Below are 20,076 nucleotides of genomic sequence, written 5' to 3' on the forward strand. Positions count from 1 at the left end.
CCACTTCTCCATCAACTCTCCCTCTACTTTTCATCCTCATTCTTCCCCCTACTTCCCCACTTCCTTTGTCCCATCTTCTTCCCCCCCAGTTCTTGTCCTACACTCCTCACGTTCTTTTGACAAATACTGTACAGTGTGGTCAGTTCTGGCAGAAGACTTAGTGACTACCTTGTAAAGTACTGCAAGGATCTGTTCAAGACCACTTTGAAGAACGCAAACATTAACCCAATTACATTGGATGCTATGGCAGAAGAGCAGACTAAAGCTCCTGGACTTGACCATTTCAGCTAAGTTGAACTGTTTTAAGAATATTGTAGAATACAGGACTGGATGTCGAACCAAAGTAAAAATTATAGTAAATAACTACATCAGCCACCCATGTTATGTGGAACATATGTGGACTCATGTCTCATGCATGGATTGGTCTTCTAAGCCAGGAGTAATTTGTGTGATACTGCAGGAGAAAAGCGTATACTCATAAACAAGAGATGGCCAATTGATAATTGAATGCATGGTGCATTTTGCAAGAAACAAGACTCATTATCATGAACGTAATGCCTCAAGCTTGTCCTACCAACTAACATAATTTCAAGCACAGTAATTTCAGCTATTGACAAAAATATTTAAAAAATTACGCAGTTACATTTAATGCATATTTTATACTAATAGCATTTATGGACTTCAAGATTACATAAATCACATCATACCTAGAGGCTGTGATTGTTTTGCAACCTCAGAGGGTTAACCGTGCGCAATTGGATTTTGTCCGTGTAGCGAATAAATTATCCCTCTGTATAATTAAAGTAACTGAAATAAACAGTAGAGTCACCAGGATAGCAGTGACAGCAGACCTCTATCCAAAATCAGTCAACTTCTTATGATTGTAAAATTTAAACAAAAGAAAGAAAAAGAAAGCAAATCTGTGAAGTGGATTCTGAAGTGAAATAATCAAATGGAAAAATTAAATAGAGTGCACATATTTTGAGGGGAGGGAGAGACGGAGGGGGGGGGGGGAGGGGGGTCTGCAGAGGTGTCTGTGTTGTGTTTTAACAGAGAGAGACCCATCTTTCCACAAACTTTTAATCTTCGTTGATCCATTATTGCATCAAGAAAGACAAACTTTTAAATTCAAATGAGAATCTTTACCTGCCACAAGACAACCACTTACAGTCAGATTCCAGGAAAGCATGCAGAAGTTTTATTTTGACAGGAAATCACAGTGCTTTTAAATTTTGCAGTTTGAAAACAGTTATAACAATGTCCATGGACAATGTTGTTGTGGCACACAGTGAAAGATCGGACTGTTGCAAATGTCATTGTTGCACCAATACTTTTCAGATCTATATTGCAGGAAAGCATTGTTTGTATTATCATGAAATAAAATTCTGTGCGTAATCCAAAAAGATAGTTTGTTAAACAGTGAAAACACTCATTGCAAACAGAGGGTTGACAATAAGCAAATCAAGTGAAGTAACATTACAGAGCTTTGTAGAGTAGTGGTGTAATTCAGAACAATGCTTTTCTTCTTAATGATATAATTTCCACACACTTTCTGCCAGATTACAGATTTACACAAAATCCTGTAATGACAATTGTGTGAGGTGATTAAACATTGTAGTAACTATTTCATCCAGTCAGTCATTCAATCCCTCTTATTAGCAAAATAGCATCATTCTAATAGTTCATTATATATGAAAATTAAGAAAAAAAAACATAAAAATGCAACTGCAGACTACATATTCAACATCAGACCAAAGAGAGACTATTTTTCAGTCATCATTCAGTGTTACTTACCTCAGTGCTCTATATTTCACCTAATCGTAGAGTAGTATTTATTTCACTTTCAGGTTTATGGTTGTTATAGCTTGTTTTCAAGATTTGATCATTTGGCCAACTACTTAATTCACCACTTGTAATTAAGGTAATTTACAATAGCAACTTTAAATGTGATCATAAAATATATATAACATTCCTAGAACTTGTGGTAAAACAGGAAATTCTGCAGAAAGTGTATTAGGTGTAGCAACTTTTATTTCTGTCCATGTCCTTTAATTGATGAAACAGTCAAGCATTTGAGCTTCTTTGTATTAACAGGTCACTGTCTAGAAAGTTTGAGTGTATGTAAACTGTTAATAGCTTATAAGCAGAAATAGATGTTGTGCATAGGAATTCTTCACAGAGTACATATTTGTTTACTTTTCCAGGTGCTAAACTGGGAATTTCTCTGACTGAGTCATTGCAGGAGTTACCGGTTCCTGAAGTTGATTGGTTACATTACATAAGACAAACAGAAAAATTTCGCAGCACTGCTGAGAGTGCCAGAGGTCTGTAACTCTACTTTGATGAACCAAAATACAAGTTCATACAAACACCTTATTGTATTCTTAAAGGACAAAATTTGGTGCTTGTTGTTATAATTATTAGTTTTTTCACAGGGTATTCTATTCATTGTTACATTCAGGTGTTTTAAGTGTGGTAAAAGATGGTCATCAATGCCTGATATTAAAAAAAGAACACTGTGATGTAGAGAAGACATTAGGATAGTCTCCATTAATCAAAACTTCTGCATAGGATTCCTTCCCAATTAATATTAATAATAATAATAATAATCCATAAGTAATATAAAAGTGTGTGTGTGTGTGTGTGTGTGTGTGTGTGTGTGTGTGTGTGTGTGTGTGTGTGTGGTACTATTGGACAGATTTCAACAAAACTTGGTACACATATACCTTAATGTCAGGTGACAATGACTGAATGGGGTAAGAACCACATAAAAGTTCTGCATGAGGCATGGCATTTACTACTAATTGTATTCATGAGAGACTTTCCAGGCCGTGTGCACATATACCACAGAATGTAAGTGCAAAACTATATCATTGTACAATATGTAGTTCAAAAGATATGATAGGCCGGCCGCAGTGGTCTCGCGGTTCTAGGCGCGCAGTCCGGAACCGTGCGACTGCTACGGTCGCAGGTTCGAATCCTGCCTCGGGCATGGATGTGTGTGACATCCTTAGGTTAGTTAGGTTTAAGTAGTTCTAAGTTCTAGGGGACTGATGACCACAGCAGTTGAGTCCCATAGTGCTCAGAGCCACTTTTTTTCCAAAAGATATGATATCATAAACAATGAGATGCATGAAAAACTGCTACAGCGTGCATGACACTTAAATTTATACTTCTTTGCTACTAATTCTGTATGCAATAAGTTTTACAGACAGTGTCCTCATATGCCGCTGTATGTACCTACAATATTGTATCATTGTACGACACATAGTTCAGGAGATATGACATGATAAAAATTAAGTGCAAGGCCAGACACTGTGTGGTAAGGGCATGGACGGACAGCTATAAATAAATACCTGGGCAGTGCTGAGTTCCTCCGCCAGTGATGAATTTGTCAAATACTTTTGTCTGTATGCTTAAAATTTTATAATTAGTCTCGTCTACACTTGTGTTTCTGTCGTGTTGCAAGTTGTCAAGTATTATCAATGTAGCTATTATTATTATTATTATTATTATTATTATTATTATTATTTATTACTGGCATTTCTCTCCTATCTACATCCAAAATAGTCAAAAAGTGTTTCTGTGTCTACTGTACTTTAGTCCTGATTCTTACAGTATTTATTCGGGAACTGTTATTGACATGCAAGTGTCTGGGTAATTATTTTAGTGGTCTGTTATTATGTAGTTTGTAGTATCTTGTGTGTTAATATTGATACACCACAAAGACATTATCAAAAATAGTGCATTTTGTAATGTTTTTCTCAATTGTTATCTGTAATTGTAAGGTAATTGCTGAGTATGTGTATGTATTGGGGCCAAAATGCATGTTTATGTTGCAGGAATAAACACAAAAATTGTGGCCTTGCAACATCATCCCTTCACAATACATGATTGTATTGCAGAGATGATCAAATTGGTAGCCATGACATCCCTGTCGTCTCCTCAGGCAGGACATTTGATAAGCAAAGTAAGTTTGCTGCAGTCTGCAACATTAAGCTGTTCTTTTATATTTCCTTGCTCATTTTTACTAATGTCTGCGCCCCATGTATAAACTGTACCTAATGGTTACCAACAGTACTTTTACAGTCATCCAACAGTCTTTATTCATTTAGATATGAAAGGTATAGTAAATGGTTCATCTGATCATAATAAACAAACATTGTTAATACAAGAATCCTAGCAATTAGGCTCACATTACTGTGTTCCTCATGGTAATGTAAAGACTGATTCACCGTCTAGAGCAGGTATTGGGCTGTAAGGTGTTAAGAACTTGGAAAGCAGAATGTTAGAGCATAGTCATGCTGGTGATATGTGTCACGACTTGTATCTGAATTCTTCTGATAATAGGCTACTTGTACTTTTAATTGCCAGAAGCATCCACTCCAGCCAAAGCAGAGTAAATATAGTTGGAAATGGAAAAGGATAAGAACCATTGTAAATATAATGGACCACCTTCTTACATCAATACAAGAAAATTAAAAGGCAAATTGAAATATCAGCAGATATATGAAGCTTATCAAAAGTATGTAAATGATGTGTTGAATCATTCTTTGAATGCCATATCATATTAGTGGGACTGCAAAAACAAGTGTTAGTAGTTAACAAACCAGCCAGCAGAAAGGAGCTTAAGATTATCAAGTTGTGAAGAGAGTACAAATAAGAGAATTTGAATTTAACTGGTTAGTCTTTATCTGACAAAGCTTTAATATCCAACTTAGGATTGTTTTCTTCACCAAAGTTCTCAATGACAATTGATTCATTGTGGAACAGCAATTTGCAGTTTGCTTTCAGATCCAACAACCTGCAGTGATTCGGCTGCAAGAGCAGTAACGAGTGGTTCATAGGGGCAGTACAGAAAATTCTCAGCTCGATTTTGATATACTGGTATGTGTTGCACAAAAGAGTCCAAGTGAAGTTGGCGCTTAATTTGCATGACAGTATTGTCTGTTTGGAGTTAGTAGCCATATTGTGTGTATATAATTGAAGTGGTTGGCTGGAATGCTGTGCCATCATATAACTTTATTTATTTTTTCAACCTGATCTGATTAGGGGCATGAGACCCTCTCTTATATCGGGGCTGGGTTTCACCACACATACAGTACCTTTTTGCAGCATAGTTTCTTAAGAAATAACATTTTTAATGTAACAAATAGTAAAATGGCATGAGTGTCTGAAGTGGCAATGTCAGTAAATAACACTGACTAATTCTCTGGTTTAGATAGTTCATTGCCAGCAGATATTTATCGAAAATGTTGGAGGTTTAAAAGAAGCCAGCTCCAACATTCTCAACAGTTGATAGTTGATAATTTAGTAGCTCAGTTTTAATATGTACATTCTTCTTTTGTTGGTGATGCATATGAAAGACCTCCTCAGCACAAGATGGATGCTAAAGTTTTTGAATGCTCACATGGAAAATCCGTAATGTTTGAACCAATAAAAAAAACTCATTTTGTGTGCTGATTTGTTGCTGTAATCAGTACATGGGTGTATTATTTCATGACAGATATAAAACATTAATCAAAGCAGTGGGTGAATCCAGGTTATAATGGTACTAACTGGTTGTAGCCTCTTCTTCTTGGCAGCACCACAAGTGTGTCACCTCGAAACTGAAAACTTTTTGGATGTTGAGCAGTGTTAAACAATAACATATTCAACAGAACTATTCCTAGTCTCACGTGTTGAGTTATTTATTCAATTTAAGTTCACTTTCTGAATGATGGCCAGCACCAAAAAATGCAGTTCTTGTTTCTACCGATAAAAGAAGTTCACAAAGATATTTAATGGCATGTGGGTGTTCATTGAAACAGTTCAAGTGGCAGCGTGACTTTCGTGCACTTCATTACTTAATGAGATCAGAGTGACCACAAATTCTCAGAGATATATTAGCAAGCTGATTGTCAGCCATGAACTTTCATACATTTTCAAATAATGCGAGCGGCACATATTTTCATTGCGATGTTATCTGAGTTGTTGCTCTCACAAAGGCATTAAACAATTACAACACTAAGGACACAATGCTGCTGCCATGATTTCCAACCCTAGACTGAATTTTACCAAAGAAGTTCATAAAGATAGATGACTAGGGCCACATTTTGTTCAGTAATTGAGTGATGAGGAGAGGTCAGTGCCACTGACTCCTGGTGCCAATTGAAGAATTTTGAGGAGGGGGGATTATTTATAGATAAGCAAAAGTATATTTCATGATTTCAGCAGGTACATATCAGCTACATATTAATTTATAAAGCTGTAAGGTAAGAAGCTACTATTGCAAAAAAAAAAAAAAAAAAAATAAAATAAAATGGCTCTGAGCACTATGGGACTTAACTGCTAAGGTCATCTGTCCCCTAGAACGTAGAACTACTTAAACCTAACTAACCTAAGGATATCACACACATCCATGCCCAAGGCAGGATTCGAACCTGCGACCGTAGCGGTCGCGCGGTTCCAGACTATAGCGCCTTTAACCGCTTGGCCATCCCGGCCGGCGCTACTATTGCAGGTGAACTGTGTGTTCCAACAGTAACTTGATTTACATGATATATGGTTAGTTAACGAAGGAAAAAGGATTTCAGAACTATTTAGTGGTCTCCAGTGTGAATTACCTATGTACAATTATAGTATATGAAAAGGAAAGATTTATCAACGAAACTAATAAGTTTTTGAAAATGGAAGTAATTGAACAGATAAAGAAATCTACACACCAAGTGGCGGGAGGAGAACACACAAATAAAAGGTATTACAGTTTGCTAGCTTTTGGAGCCGATGTCTCCTTCTTCTGGCAGAGGGATTGAAGGAGAAGGATGAAGGGCTGGTGAGGTTTAAGAAAAACTGTAGTCTGGAATAGTCACCCAGAATACCAGGTCAGGGGAGATTTATTGGACAGGGTGAGAAGGAAAGACTCTTTGTTGGAAACTGTAACAGATGGGACTTGAAAACCTGAGAACTTAAAAGGTGAAAAATAGAGTAATATGCAAGACAGATATTATTGCTAAAATACTGTGCACAAGTTAATAAGAGTGAAAAGCTGAGTGCATTGTACGGGATAGAGGGGGGAGGGGAGATGGCAAAAAATGGACTGGGCAAAAAATGAAAGATGTATAAAACTAAAAGAAAGTGAAGAAAGGAATAATTGCTGTGAAGAATTGCTGAGACTGAATAAATCCACGTAAATTAAGGCCAGGTGGGTGGCGAGAGCCAAGGACGTGTAGTGCCATTTTCCATCTGTGAAGTTCTGAGAAACTTGTGTCTGGGGAAAGAATCCAGATGGCATGTATTGTGAAACAGGCACCAAGGTCATGATTGTCATGTTGTAGAGCATGCTGAGCAAGAGGATATTCTATATTCTGCGTTGCCAGTACATACCCTCTGCCTGTGCCCATTCATCCTAAATGGTAACTTGGTGATAGTCATACCAATAGATTGTTACTCACATACAGAGGAGACAATGTGCATGTCTGCAGCATTTTCTCTTTATGGTAAGTTGTAATATATCTTTTTCGTTATACTGTTGTTATTCCATCCTGGACTTTCCGTTTGCAAGTACTGTTGCCATGTTTCAAATTATGGTAATTTATATAATTCCTAATTAATGACTTCATTGAATACTGAAGGGTTTCATTTGATTGAGGAAAGTTAGAGCAAGAAAAGTATGATGTGGATTTTGAGAACTAAACAGAAATAGTGGCTCTAATGGCGAAGAGTTCTCGGGCTTCCAGCCGAGTGGCGGTGTCTTCAAACTGCGACGTTTCGACAAGTGACATACTCATCATCTTCTGGCGAAGTGCCGAGAGTAACTCTTCGCCAGCTGTATACGCTGGGAAAGCATACATTCACAGTGGCTCTAATGTCAAAAGTAAATTTGGGTATGCCCATACTTTAATTACATTTATGTATTAAGTTAATTAGTTTTTGGACACACAAAAACATGGTTACCAGAAAACATGAATCATCTCTGTCTAGAAGTGCCAATCCTCTCAAAACTAACGATTAGCTCGTTCGAATATCTCCATTAGACACTTACAGTAATTTCAGTTATCCATTATGCTGTTTACATCCCCAGTAACCATTAATTTTAAAAATGGAGCCTCAGTAAGATACAAAAATCATTATATCATTAAATAGCAATAATTCCAGGGGGCTGTGGTCATGTTTCTAACAGACTACCAGTATTATTAATCTCTTATGATGATTTGTAGCAAATTATTCAAGGTGTATATCCTAACCGACTTATACACAAAGCAGTGACATCCATGTAGCCACCATTTAAAAAAAAAACCTGATATGTCTGATTGAGGGATACTGCCTAATTTTTCAAAGTAACTGTTTTAGTTGTCCCTCAGTTTGACTTTCATGAAGGATTTATCTCTATGAAAGCCATTTATAACTTCTCACATCGTTCTTCTTCTAGCACACACACACACACACACACACACACACACACACACACACACCTCCCATCCAGACAGCAAAGATAGTAATTTAATAGGCTTACAGCTGGTTACTAAAATGTATTATGGAATTTCAGTAAGCAAAAACAATTTGCTGCTACTAGAAATAGACGTTAATGGTGATAAAACAGTGACAAGTCGAAGTTATGAATTGGTCCATTATGCACACTCTGATAGTGGAGTTGTTAGTGTACTGTCTGCTAGAAGAAGGAATCTGTGGTAGTGTCACAGTCTGAAACACAGTTTTAGCTTGTCACAAATTTTCATTAATGATCAACCAGCAAATGAAACAATGTGTGTAAAATTTGCTGCACCCAGTTGCCTAACAGTTTAAAATGTGGTGGGAAATAAATATACTAATCAAGGTGCTCAGTTCACCATGTTTTGAACTGAGAACTAAATCTCACTGCATTGGCTTGAAGACACAATGTTGTCTAATTTAGTTCAATTTCACTCCACATTCTCTTACAGAATTGTCTTATGGAACAGTTCATAAAACAAAACAATAAGAATATTGTGTAAAGCAGATAATTGCATATCTTGCAGATTATTCTTAAACATCTTTACTAACCTTCACTTTCTACTGATTATACTCCTGTGTTATACATGTTGCTACTAATGAAAATAAGGTTCTTTTAAACTGTGCAACTGTGCTTTACGCAATCACAATACAAGAAAATCATAATTTTCATGCAGACTTTACCTCAATATTTAGGGTTCAGAAAGGGATTTTGTATCTGGTACAAAGCCTTCATCAAACCATCAGCCATTATTATTGTTGTTGTTGCTGTTGGTGGTGGTGGTGGTGGTGGTGGTGGTGGTGGTGGTGGTGAGGGTATTGGTATTCAGTTGGAAGACTGGTTTGATGCACAATTGTCTACTGTATAAAAATCACTTCATCTTTGTATAACTACTGCAACCTGTCTCAGCTTTACTTGGTTGTTTTTGAATGTATCCGGTACAAGATGACATTTCATTTGGTATTACGGTGTGGCAGTTTTCAGTCTGCACAACTATCTTCAGTTGGGGAGAATCATGGTGTCAGCACTGTTTACCCTTTGTTATCTGTTCATGGTATGAAGGGCGTTCAAGGTCCAGTGGCTGGTTCCACAAAAAGAGGCAGTATAGTGATCTATCATCACAAGCATTTAAAAATGAGAGGGATGAGAATTCTCAATATATATATATATATATATTGCAGTTGCATAATCGACAGGTACTGCAGATTTACTATGAAACATTACAGTACCATGCAGAAACAATTTAGTGGTTTAGTTAACTATGAAAGAGCAGAAAAAGCAATTGACAGAATTCGTTATTCTGTCATCAAGAAGCACTTAGTGTTAAATTTGCAGGTGTGGAACTTGTGAGGATATTGGTAGTACAAATAGTAAAATTTCTGAATTTGCATGCATTATTCCACTAATTAAACTGAACAAAGTGTATTGGAATTTTATGTGTTACTGCAAAGTATGTTGGTTAAGTCAAGGGGAATGCCTGATTTTTCAATATAAACGTGCTATTGAATTTATTAAAGAAAAAGAAATGCAAAAATGAAAATTACATTGTCTGGAGTCGATTGCACATTTAGCATTTTAAGTGGACTTCACTGCACACTGCCCACTGTAAGACAATGCAGCGTGAAAAACAGCATATTTCTGATTTGATGGGGTTAAATTTTAAAAGAAAATTTTATTGTAGAATGGTCAAATTCTATCAGACACAGTCCAGTTAAAAAAAGAAAATGAGGTTTGAAAATTTCGTTGTGGCCTTGAAAGAATTTTAAGGATAGTTTTCTGAACATTTTGAGGACACTGCTAATCTTATGCCTGGTTTTGAGACCAGTTGTCATTTCAGTTGAAAGCGCCCCTGTGCAAGTGCGGATGTGATTGATTGATCTGCAGTATAGTTCCCATTTTAAAGACAATTCCTTTTACATTAAAACTGTCCAGGATACCTGCCTTATTTTTCCCACGTTGTATTTCTATGTCTCCCTAATGAGGATGTAAAAGAGCTGCAATATTTTAATCAACATAAGTGTTTGGAAGACCTTTTTTTTTGATTATGAAACTAAATAAATTGGAATTACATTACAACATGAATGCAAAAATCAGTGAAAATGCCTTGTTGGTCCATATGCCAACAGTTTGTATGAGATAAAAATGGTGTCTTCATTATGTCAAAAATACTTAAATAATACTAAAAATTTGTTGTGATCTGTGTTATTGAAAAATATGAAATCAATTTGTGTGCAGTGCAACTGCATTGCCATCTAAGTATGGCATATTCACAGTTTCCATCTTTTTGCCTGCCTCCCACCCAGACAGTGTGGTGTGGTTGTGTAGAAAGTGAGCAAGCACCATGCCCCTCAAGCCAGGGTACAGTCTGTGGACTGAATTCCTGGCTGTCCCTGACTTTAATATACAGTGTGCCCATAAAGTCCCTTTACAACTTCACGATTTTATTACCACAGCAGTTGCTGAAATATTTTGACTATATTTCTTTTATTGTAATTAGTGTTTATAAAAGTTTTTTTGACAGTGTTTAATAGACCTCCATATGTTGCACGAAGCACATAAATACTGTACTCGATTTCTTGCCATGTTTGCTGTAGCATAGTGTCATCAATGGTGGCAATGGCATTATGAATCCTTTGCTTCAAGTCAGCAATGTCCCGTATCTGTGTTTGATACACGATATCTTTTACATACCCCCCCTCCCCCCCAAAAAAAGGCAAGGAAGTGATATCTGGCAAACATGGTGGCCAAGGAATTGGCCCATCCCTCCCAATCCATCTACCGGGAAATACTTCATTGAGGAACCAACGAACATGCAGTCCCCAACAAGGTGGTGCTGCGTATTCGGTCAGAAGGTCGAGGTAAACATCTGCAGTAACTGCTGACTTGTTGAAGAAAAATGGACGAAGTATTCAGTTGTACATGATTCCACATCATACATTCACTTTTGGACTATCCTGGTGAAGCTCCCTAGTCACATGGGGGTGTTCAGATCCCCAGATTCTCACATTGTGTCTGTTTAATGTCCCAGAAACATGAAAACTTGTCTCGTCACTGAAACAAACTCGCTTGAGGAATGCTTCATCCTCTGAAAGGCGTTCCAGCCTGTTGAGTGTAAACTCTGTCCATTTTAGCTTGTCATTTGGCTCAAGTGTCTGTAACAGTTGCACTTCGTAAGTGTACAACCGTAAGTTCTTGTGGAGGACCTTATGCACAGTTGAACATGGTAGTTGCAACTGTCTGGCAGCAACGCGGATGGACTTCATAGGTGAATGAATGAAGACGTTTAAAACACGATCGATGTTTTCCTCGGATGTTCTTGGTCTCCTGCTCCTCCCTTTAACCAACACTGTCCCTGTCTCCATGAATTTTTTGTGGCAACTTCCATTGTAATAACATTTTAAAGTTGTAAAAGGACTTTATGGGCACCCTGAACATTAGATGTTAACAAATTTCTCTTTTTCAAAAACACTTTTCTTGGTATAGCATTTTATTGTACACGGTGACAATTATTGAACTACGGTATGCATACTCTTTATTCAACATGTAAATGTCCCCCGCCAAGAACCATGGACCTTACCATTGGTGGGGAGGCTTGCGTGCCTCAACGATACAGGTAGCCGTACCATAGGTGCAACCACAACGGAGGGGTATCTGTTGAGAGGCCAGACAAATATGTGGTTCCTGAAGAGGGGCAGCAGCCTTTTCAGTAGTTGCAGGGGCAACAGTCTGGATGATTGACTGGTCTGGCCTTGTAACACTAACCAAAGTGGCCTTGCTGTTCTGGTACTGCGAACGGCTGAAAGCGAGGGGAAACTACAGCCATAATTGTTCCTGAGGGCATGGAGCTTTACTGTATGATTAAATGATGATGGCGTCCTCTTGGGTAAAATATTCCGGAGGTAAAATAGTCCCCCATTCGGATCTCCTGGCGGGAGCTACTCAAGAGTACGTCGTTATCAGGAGAAAGAAAACTGGCGTTCTGCGGATCGGAGCGTGGAATGTCAAATCCTTTAATTGGGCAGGTAGGTTAGAAAATTTAAAAAGGAAAATGGATAGGTTAAAGTTAGATATAGTAGGAATTAGTGAAGTTTGCTGGCAGGAGGTACAAGACTTTTGATCAGGCAAATACAGGGTTATAAATACAAAATCAAATAGGGGTAATGCAGGAGTCGGTTTAATAATGAATAAAAAAATAGGAGTGCGGGTAAGCTACTACAAACAGCATGTTGAACGCATAATTGTGGCCAAGATAGACACGAAGCCCATGCCTACTACAATAGTACAAGTTTATATGCCAACTAGCTCTGCAGATGATGAAGAAATTGATGAAATGTATGATGAAATAAAAGAAATTCTTCAGATAGTGAAGGGAAACGAAAATTTAATAGTCATGGGTGACTGGAATTGGGTAGTAGGAAAAGGGAGAGAAGGAAACGTAGTAGATGAATATGGATTGGGGCTAAGAAATGAAAGAGGAAGCTGCCTGGTAGAATTTTGCACAGAGCACAACTTAATCATAGCTAACACTTGGTTCAAGAATCATAAAAGTAGGTTGTATACATGGAAGAAGGCTGGAGATACTGACAGGTTTCAGATAGATTATATAATGGTAAGACAGAGATTTAGGAACCAGGTTTTAAATTGTAAGACATTTCCAGCGGCAGATGTGGACTCTGACCACAATTAATTGGTTATGAACTGTAAATTAAAACTGAAGAAGCTGCAAAAAGGTGAGAATTTAAGGAGATGGGACCTGGATAAACTGACTAAACCAGAGGTTGTACAGAGTTTCAGGGAGAGCATAAGGGAACAATTGACAGGAATGGGGGAAAGAAATACAGTGGAAGATGAATGGGTAGCTTTGTGAGATGAAGTAGGGAAGGCAGCAGAGGATCAAGTAGGTAAAAAGACGAGGGCTAGTAGAAATCCTTGGGTAACAGAAGAAATATTGAATTTAATTGACGAAAGGAGAAAATATAAAAATGCAGGAAATGAAGCAGGCAAAAAGGAATACAAACATCTCAATAATGAGATTGACAGGAAGTGCAAAATGGCGAAGCAGGGATGGCTAGATGACAAATGTAAGGATGTGGGGGCTTAGCTCACTAGGGGTAAGATAGATACTGCCTACAGGAAAATTAAAGAGACCTTTGGAGAAAAGGGAACCACTTGCATGAATATCAAGAGCTCAGATGGAAACCCAGTTCTAAGCAGAGAAGGGAAAGCAGAAAGGTGGAAGGAGTATATAGAGGGTCTATACAAGGGTGATGTACTTGAGGACAATTTTATGGAAATGGAAGAGGATGTAGATGAAGATGAAATGGGAGATAGGATACTGCGTGAAGAGTTTGACAGAGCACTGAAAGACCTGAGTCAAATCAAGGCCCCAGGAGTAGACAACATTCCTTTAGAACTACTGATGGCCTTGGGAGAGCCTGCCAAAATACCATCTGGTGAGAAAGATGTATGAGACAGGCGAAACACTCTCAGACTTCAAGAAGAATATAATAATTCCAATCCCAAAGAAAGCAGGTGCTGACAGATGTGAAAATTACCGAACAACCTGTTTAATAAGTCACGGATGCAAAATACTAACGCAAATTATTTACAGATGAATGGAAAAACTAGTAGAAGCTGACCTCGGGGAGGATCAGTTTATATTCCGTAGGAATATTGGAACACGTGAGGCAATATTGACCCTATGACTTATCTTAGAAGCTAGATTTAGACTTAGCGAAAGCTTTTGACAATGTTGACTGAAATACTCTCTTTAAAATTCTGAAGGTGGTAGGGGTAAAATACAGGGAGCGAAGGGCTATTTACAATTTGTACAAAAAGCAGATGGCAGTTATGAGAGTCGAGGGACATGAAAGGGAAGCAGTGGTTGAGAAGGGAGTGAGACAGGGTTATAGCCTCTCCCCGATGTTATTCAATCTGTATATTGTGCAAGCAGTGAAGGAAACAAAAGAAAAATTTGGAGTAGGTATTAAAATCCATGAGAAGAAATAAAAACTTTGAGGTTCGCTGATGACATTGTAATTCTGTCAGAGACAGCAAAGGACTTAGAAGAGCAGTTGAACGGAATGGATAGTGTCTTGAAAGGAGGATATAAGGTGAACATCAACAAAAGCAAAATGACGATAATGGAAGGTAGTCGAATTAAGTCGGGTGATGCTGATCGAATTAGATTAGGAAATGAGACAGTTAAAGTAGTAAATGAATTTTGCTATTTGGGGAGCAAAGTAACTGATGATGGTCGAAGTAGAGAGGATATCAAATCCAGACTGGCAATGGCATGGAAAGCGTTTCTGAAGAGGAGAAATTGTTAACATCGAGTATAGATTTAAGTGTCAGGAAGTTGTTTCTGAAAGTATTTGTTTGGAGTGTAGCCATGTATGGAAATGAAACATGGACGATAACTAGTTTGGGTAAGAAGAGAATAGAAGCTTTTGAAATGTGGTGCTACAGAAGTATGCTGAAGATTAGGTGGGTAGATCATATAACTAATGAGGAGGTATTGAATAGGATTGGGGAGAAGAGAAGTTTGTGGCACAACTTGACTAGAAGAAGGGATCGGTTGGTAGGACATGTTCTGAGGCATCAAGGGATCACCAATTTAGTATTGGAGGGTAAAAATCTTAAAGAGAGCCCAAGAGATGAATACACTAAGCATATTCAGAAGGATGTAGGTTACAGTAGTTACTGGGAGATGAAGAAGCTTGCACAAGATCGAGTAGCATCGAGAGCTCCATCAAACCAGTCTCAAGACTGAAGACCACAACAACAACAATTGTCACTACAGATATTCGGAATTTGGTTGTGACAAATTCGATATACCTCCCATCATTGACATGATGTGGTGCAGACGGTTAGCGAAATTCTGCATGACCCACTGAAGGGTCATAACATCAGTGGTGTCGACAACCTCCTGAATGGCTGTTTTCATCCCAGTGTTACTCGTAATACTAGAGGGCATATCATTTATATAAATAAGAAACAGGAGTGGGCCCCAACACTGATCCCTAGGGCATCCGCAACTTGACTGTACCCCACATCACAGCCATTCTCAACATTTTGCTGTCTATTGGTAAAGTAAGAGGTGAACCAATTGTGAGCGACTCACCATATTCTGTAATGGTCCAACTTCTGGAGCAATATTTTGTGATCAACACAATCAAACGCCTTAGTTAAATCAAAAAATATGCCTAGCATTCGAAACCTTTTGTTTAACCCATCCAGTACATGACAGAGGAGAGAGAATATAGCATTTTCAGTTGTTTAACAACTTCTAAAGCCAAACTGTACATTGTGTGGTATAAAATGATCCGTTATCCTTAATTACACAGCCTTTTCAATAACTTTAGCAAAACTGATGGCATAGAAATAGGTCTAAAATTATCTACATTATCCCTTTCTCCCTTTTTATGAAGTGGCTTTACTACTGAGTACTTAAATCGTTCAGGAAACTGACCATTCCCAAAGGAAAAATTACAGATATGGCTAAATACAGGGCTAACATGTGCAGCACAGTACTTTAATATTATTACAGAGGTACTTCATGAACTCAGATAGGAATCCCTGGAAGGAAGACGACATTCTCTTTGTGAAACACTACTGAGAAAATTTGGAGAAATGGCATTTGAAGTTAGCTTCAGGATGATTCCAATGTAACTTTCACATTAGAACTGTGAAGAAAACCGAGCGAGGTGGTGCAGTTGTTAGTACACTGGACTTGCATTCGGGAGGACAACAGTTCAATCTCGCGTCCAGCCATCCTGATTTAGGTTTTCCGTGATTTCCCAAAATGGCTCCAGGCAAATGCCGGAATGGTTCCTTTGAAAGGGCATGGCCGACTTTCTTCCCCATCCTTCCCTAATCCAATGAGACCGATGACCTCGCAGTTTGGTCTCTTCCCCAAACAACCCCAACCCAACTGTGAAGACAAGATAAGAGATATTAGGTCTCATATGGAGGCATGCAGATAGTCATTTCCATGCTCCCTTTGCGATTGGAACAGTGAAGAGATACCCCTCTGCCACGCACTGTATGGCAGTTGTGTACTCTGAAAAAGAATGCATGCATGCGACACTGTGGAACTTCTTTCTTTCACTATCCAATGCTCAGCATATCGTATGCGCTATGAGTTTCTCCTCTCAATATTTGTAAAATAAATATTATTTTCTGTCTCTCTGCAATGTTTATCTCCTGTTATTGTAATTATTAGTTGCTTGTTTCTGTTTCAGGTTGTGCTTGTGTGCCGAAACATTTTGTGTCGGCAGGTACACATTCTTCGCCTTCTGCAGCAAGTCCAGTCTACAGCTGAATGGCATGAGCTAGATGAGAAGGTTGCTAGCCTTGTGGGCACAATGGCAGCACCAGAAGATGCTGATCCTCTTACTTCAAGGTAACTAAGTAGCTTTAAACACGGTTTTTACATTGCTTTGTGTGTCTAATTCTAATAGGTGGTTAGTGTATTGGCAACCACAAAAATTATCCTCCTCTTACAACTCATGTAGAAAAGATATGTAACACTTAATGGCAGGCAGGAGCAGAAAATGGCTGTTTAACTTGGTTGATAACGTGCTTATTGGAATAGTCAGTGTAAGTTTCAGAACCATTTCATACTATATTCGTGTTATTCTGTGTGTTACTCCAACATACAATAATGTCAACAAAATAACTTTACTAGCTGTTGTGGTTGGCAGGAGAGCCAACACCGTGTTACTAGAGGAGGCCAAAAGGGACGCATTTGAGCTCACGCAGGCTGGCGTGAGGTCTGGAACAGGACAAGGAAATTAGACTTCAGAAACAACGGACGTAGCTGGTGGAATACTTAACTTTAATCCATTAAGGATGAACGTCGGTCTTGACGGTACATGATTCAATATCAATAATAACTGATAATGGTGCCTTGCTAGGTCGTAGCAAATGACATAGCTGAAGGCTATGCTAACTATCGTCTCGGCAAATGAGAGCATATTTAGTCAGTGAATCTTTGCTAGCAAAGTCGGCTGTACAACTGGGGCGAGTGCTAGGAAGTCTCTCTAGACCTGCCGTGTGGCGGCACTCCGTCTGCAATCACTGATAATGGTGACACGCAGGTCCGACGTGTACTACCAGACTGCGGCCGATTTAAAGGCTACCACCTAGCAAGTGTGGTGTCTGGTGGTGACACCACACTAGCAATGAAAGTAATACTGTAAGCAGCAATGTTATATTTATAAAAAAAATTTAGAACCGTGTAAGTCAGGCAATGGAGAGTCCTTAGTGAAATATAAATACCAGCAGGAGTAAAGGTAACAAGTCGCTGTATAGTTGAGGTGAAGAATCAGTAAGCACATAAACAAGACAGTATTGCTAAACTTCCAGATGAAGTTATCCATCCTTCTTCAGAGTTAACAGAATACACATACACCTACACGACTACAGAGTTCCGTCACTGTAACTCTATTGGTGTGGATTCTGTTAGGTAGTGTGGGCAAGGATAGAAACTAGTCTTTCCTTCTCATCCCATCCAGTAAGTCTCCCCTTAGCCAGGGTTCTGTGTGACTTTTCTGAACTGTATCCCTTTTTCTATACCTCTCAAGTCCTTTTCCTTCACTCCTCTTCCTTCCCCTTCAACCCTTCTGCCAGAAGAAGCAGCCATTGGCTCCAAAAGCTTGTAAAAGTTAAATCCTTCTTTATGTGTGTGTGTTCCCCTGCTGCTGCTTGGTGAGTAGAATTTTTATCTATCCTATTACATTATTAGTCAGTTACTTACTGTAACAGTGCAGCCATTTTAAAATAAACATAATCAAATAATGGGAAATTCAGGATGGAAAATGATAATTTTATGGAAAGGGAAGATTGCTACTCACCATATAGCGGAGATGTTGAATTGCAGACAGACACAACAGAAAGACTATTAATCCCGTAAGCTTTCGGCCAGAAAGCCTTCTTCCAAAATAGAGCTCTCTCTCTCTCTCTCTCTCTCTCACTCACTCACTCACACACACACACACACACACACACACACACACACACACACACACACACACAAGCAAATGCAACTCTCACACACACATGATCACTGTCTCTGGCCGCCGAGACCACACTGTGAGCAGCTATGCATAATGGGAGAAGAAATGTGGGTGGTGTTGGGGAAAGCTGATGCATGGAGGTGGAGTGAGAGGGAGAGCAGGGTATGGAAACAGGGTAGGCAGTTAGCTGCAATCAGGAGGTTAGGGGGTGGAAGTAAAATGACTCTGGTTGCACTTGTGGAATAGAAGGCTGTGGTGTGGGAACAGGAAAGGGAATAGGTGGACAACGGTATTGTGTAGGTACAGAGGGTGGCAGAATATAATGGTGGCAGGGGTGGGGAGAACAGTGGGTAGGACATTGCTCATTTCAGGGCATGACAATAGGAAGTCAAAAACCTGGCAGAGAAAGTGATTCAGTTGCTCCAATCCTGGATGCTACGGAGCTATGAGGGGAATACACCTCTGTAGCCAGACAGTGAGACTTTGGAAGGTGGCGAGTGACTGGAGGATAAGGCACAGGAGATCTGTTTCTGTACAAAGCTGGGAGGGTTATTATGGTCTGTGAAGGCCTGAGTGATAGCCTTGGTATATTTCGAGAGGGTTTGCTCAGATGTGACAACCACAGGTCTCTAGGCTGTATGTAAGGGACTTCTTGGTGTGCAGTGGGTGGCAGCTATCGAAGTGGAGGTATTGCTGGTGGTTAATAGATTTGATATGGACAGAGGTACTGATGTAGCCATCTTCTAGGTGGAGTTCAACATTGAGGAAGGTGGGTTAATGTGTTGAGGAGGACCAGGTGAAGCAAATGGGGAGAAGGTTTTGAGGTTATAGAGGAATATGGATAGGGCGACCTTGCCCTCTGTCCAGATCACAAAGATGTCACCACTAAATCTTAATAAGGTGAGGGGTTTGGGCAAAGGATGGTGCCCATAGCTGCACCCTGGATTTTCTTTGTAGGTAATGCCTTCAAAGGAGAAGCAATTGTGTGTGAGGATATAGTTGGTCATGGTGACTAGGAAGGAGGTTGTTGGTTTGGAATCTGTTGGGCATTGGAAAAGGTAGTGTGCAACAGCGTTATGGCCGGTGGCGTTAGGGATGTTAATGTAAAGGGAGGTGGCAACAATAGTGACGAGCAGGGCACTGTGTGGTAAAGGAACAGGAACTCCATCTATAAAATTCTCCTGTTATGCAATCCCAAATTTCTTGAAACTCTTGCCGTCCAGGAACTAGAGAAACATGCACAACACCAACTCAAAAAACTCTCCACCCTGCTCACTTCTTACTCCTGCTTCAGAATACCACTGTCCACCTCCTCTACAACAACCTCCAAACCTCCCCAACACCTCCTTGTAGCTGACAAACTGTGTCTCGCAGACCTACTACATTTACCCCACCCTCTAAAACTCACTCCCACAACCATACAAAATCCAGAACCTAAACAGACCCAACACACAGTCATGAACCTTTCCTGTAGAAGCCTTAACCCCACCGAAATATCAGTCCTTTTCAAAGGCCTCACTTTTTGCCCTACTCCCAATAATGCAGGACTTGTTAAAGTCCTTCTCTCCTTCTCCCGATCCCTACAGT

At 39.2% G+C, this 20,076-nt stretch overlaps 1 protein-coding gene across 1 annotated transcript in view; it reads left to right on the forward strand.

Annotated features, from left to right (window-relative positions):
- Window positions 1-20,076, forward strand: part of LOC126272543 (uncharacterized) — a 145,776-nt gene that overhangs the window by 51,558 nt on the left and 74,142 nt on the right. Inside the window, exons 8-10 of the mRNA XM_049975461.1 lie at window positions 2,205-2,324; window positions 3,843-3,970; window positions 16,714-16,874. Of these exons, the coding sequence (XP_049831418.1) occupies window positions 2,205-2,324; window positions 3,843-3,970; window positions 16,714-16,874 (409 nt within the window). The remainder of the gene's footprint in view (window positions 1-2,204; window positions 2,325-3,842; window positions 3,971-16,713; window positions 16,875-20,076) is intronic.

This window comes from Schistocerca gregaria, chromosome 5 (genome assembly GCF_023897955.1).
Source record: "Schistocerca gregaria isolate iqSchGreg1 chromosome 5, iqSchGreg1.2, whole genome shotgun sequence".
NCBI lineage: Eukaryota > Metazoa > Arthropoda > Insecta > Orthoptera > Acrididae > Schistocerca > Schistocerca gregaria.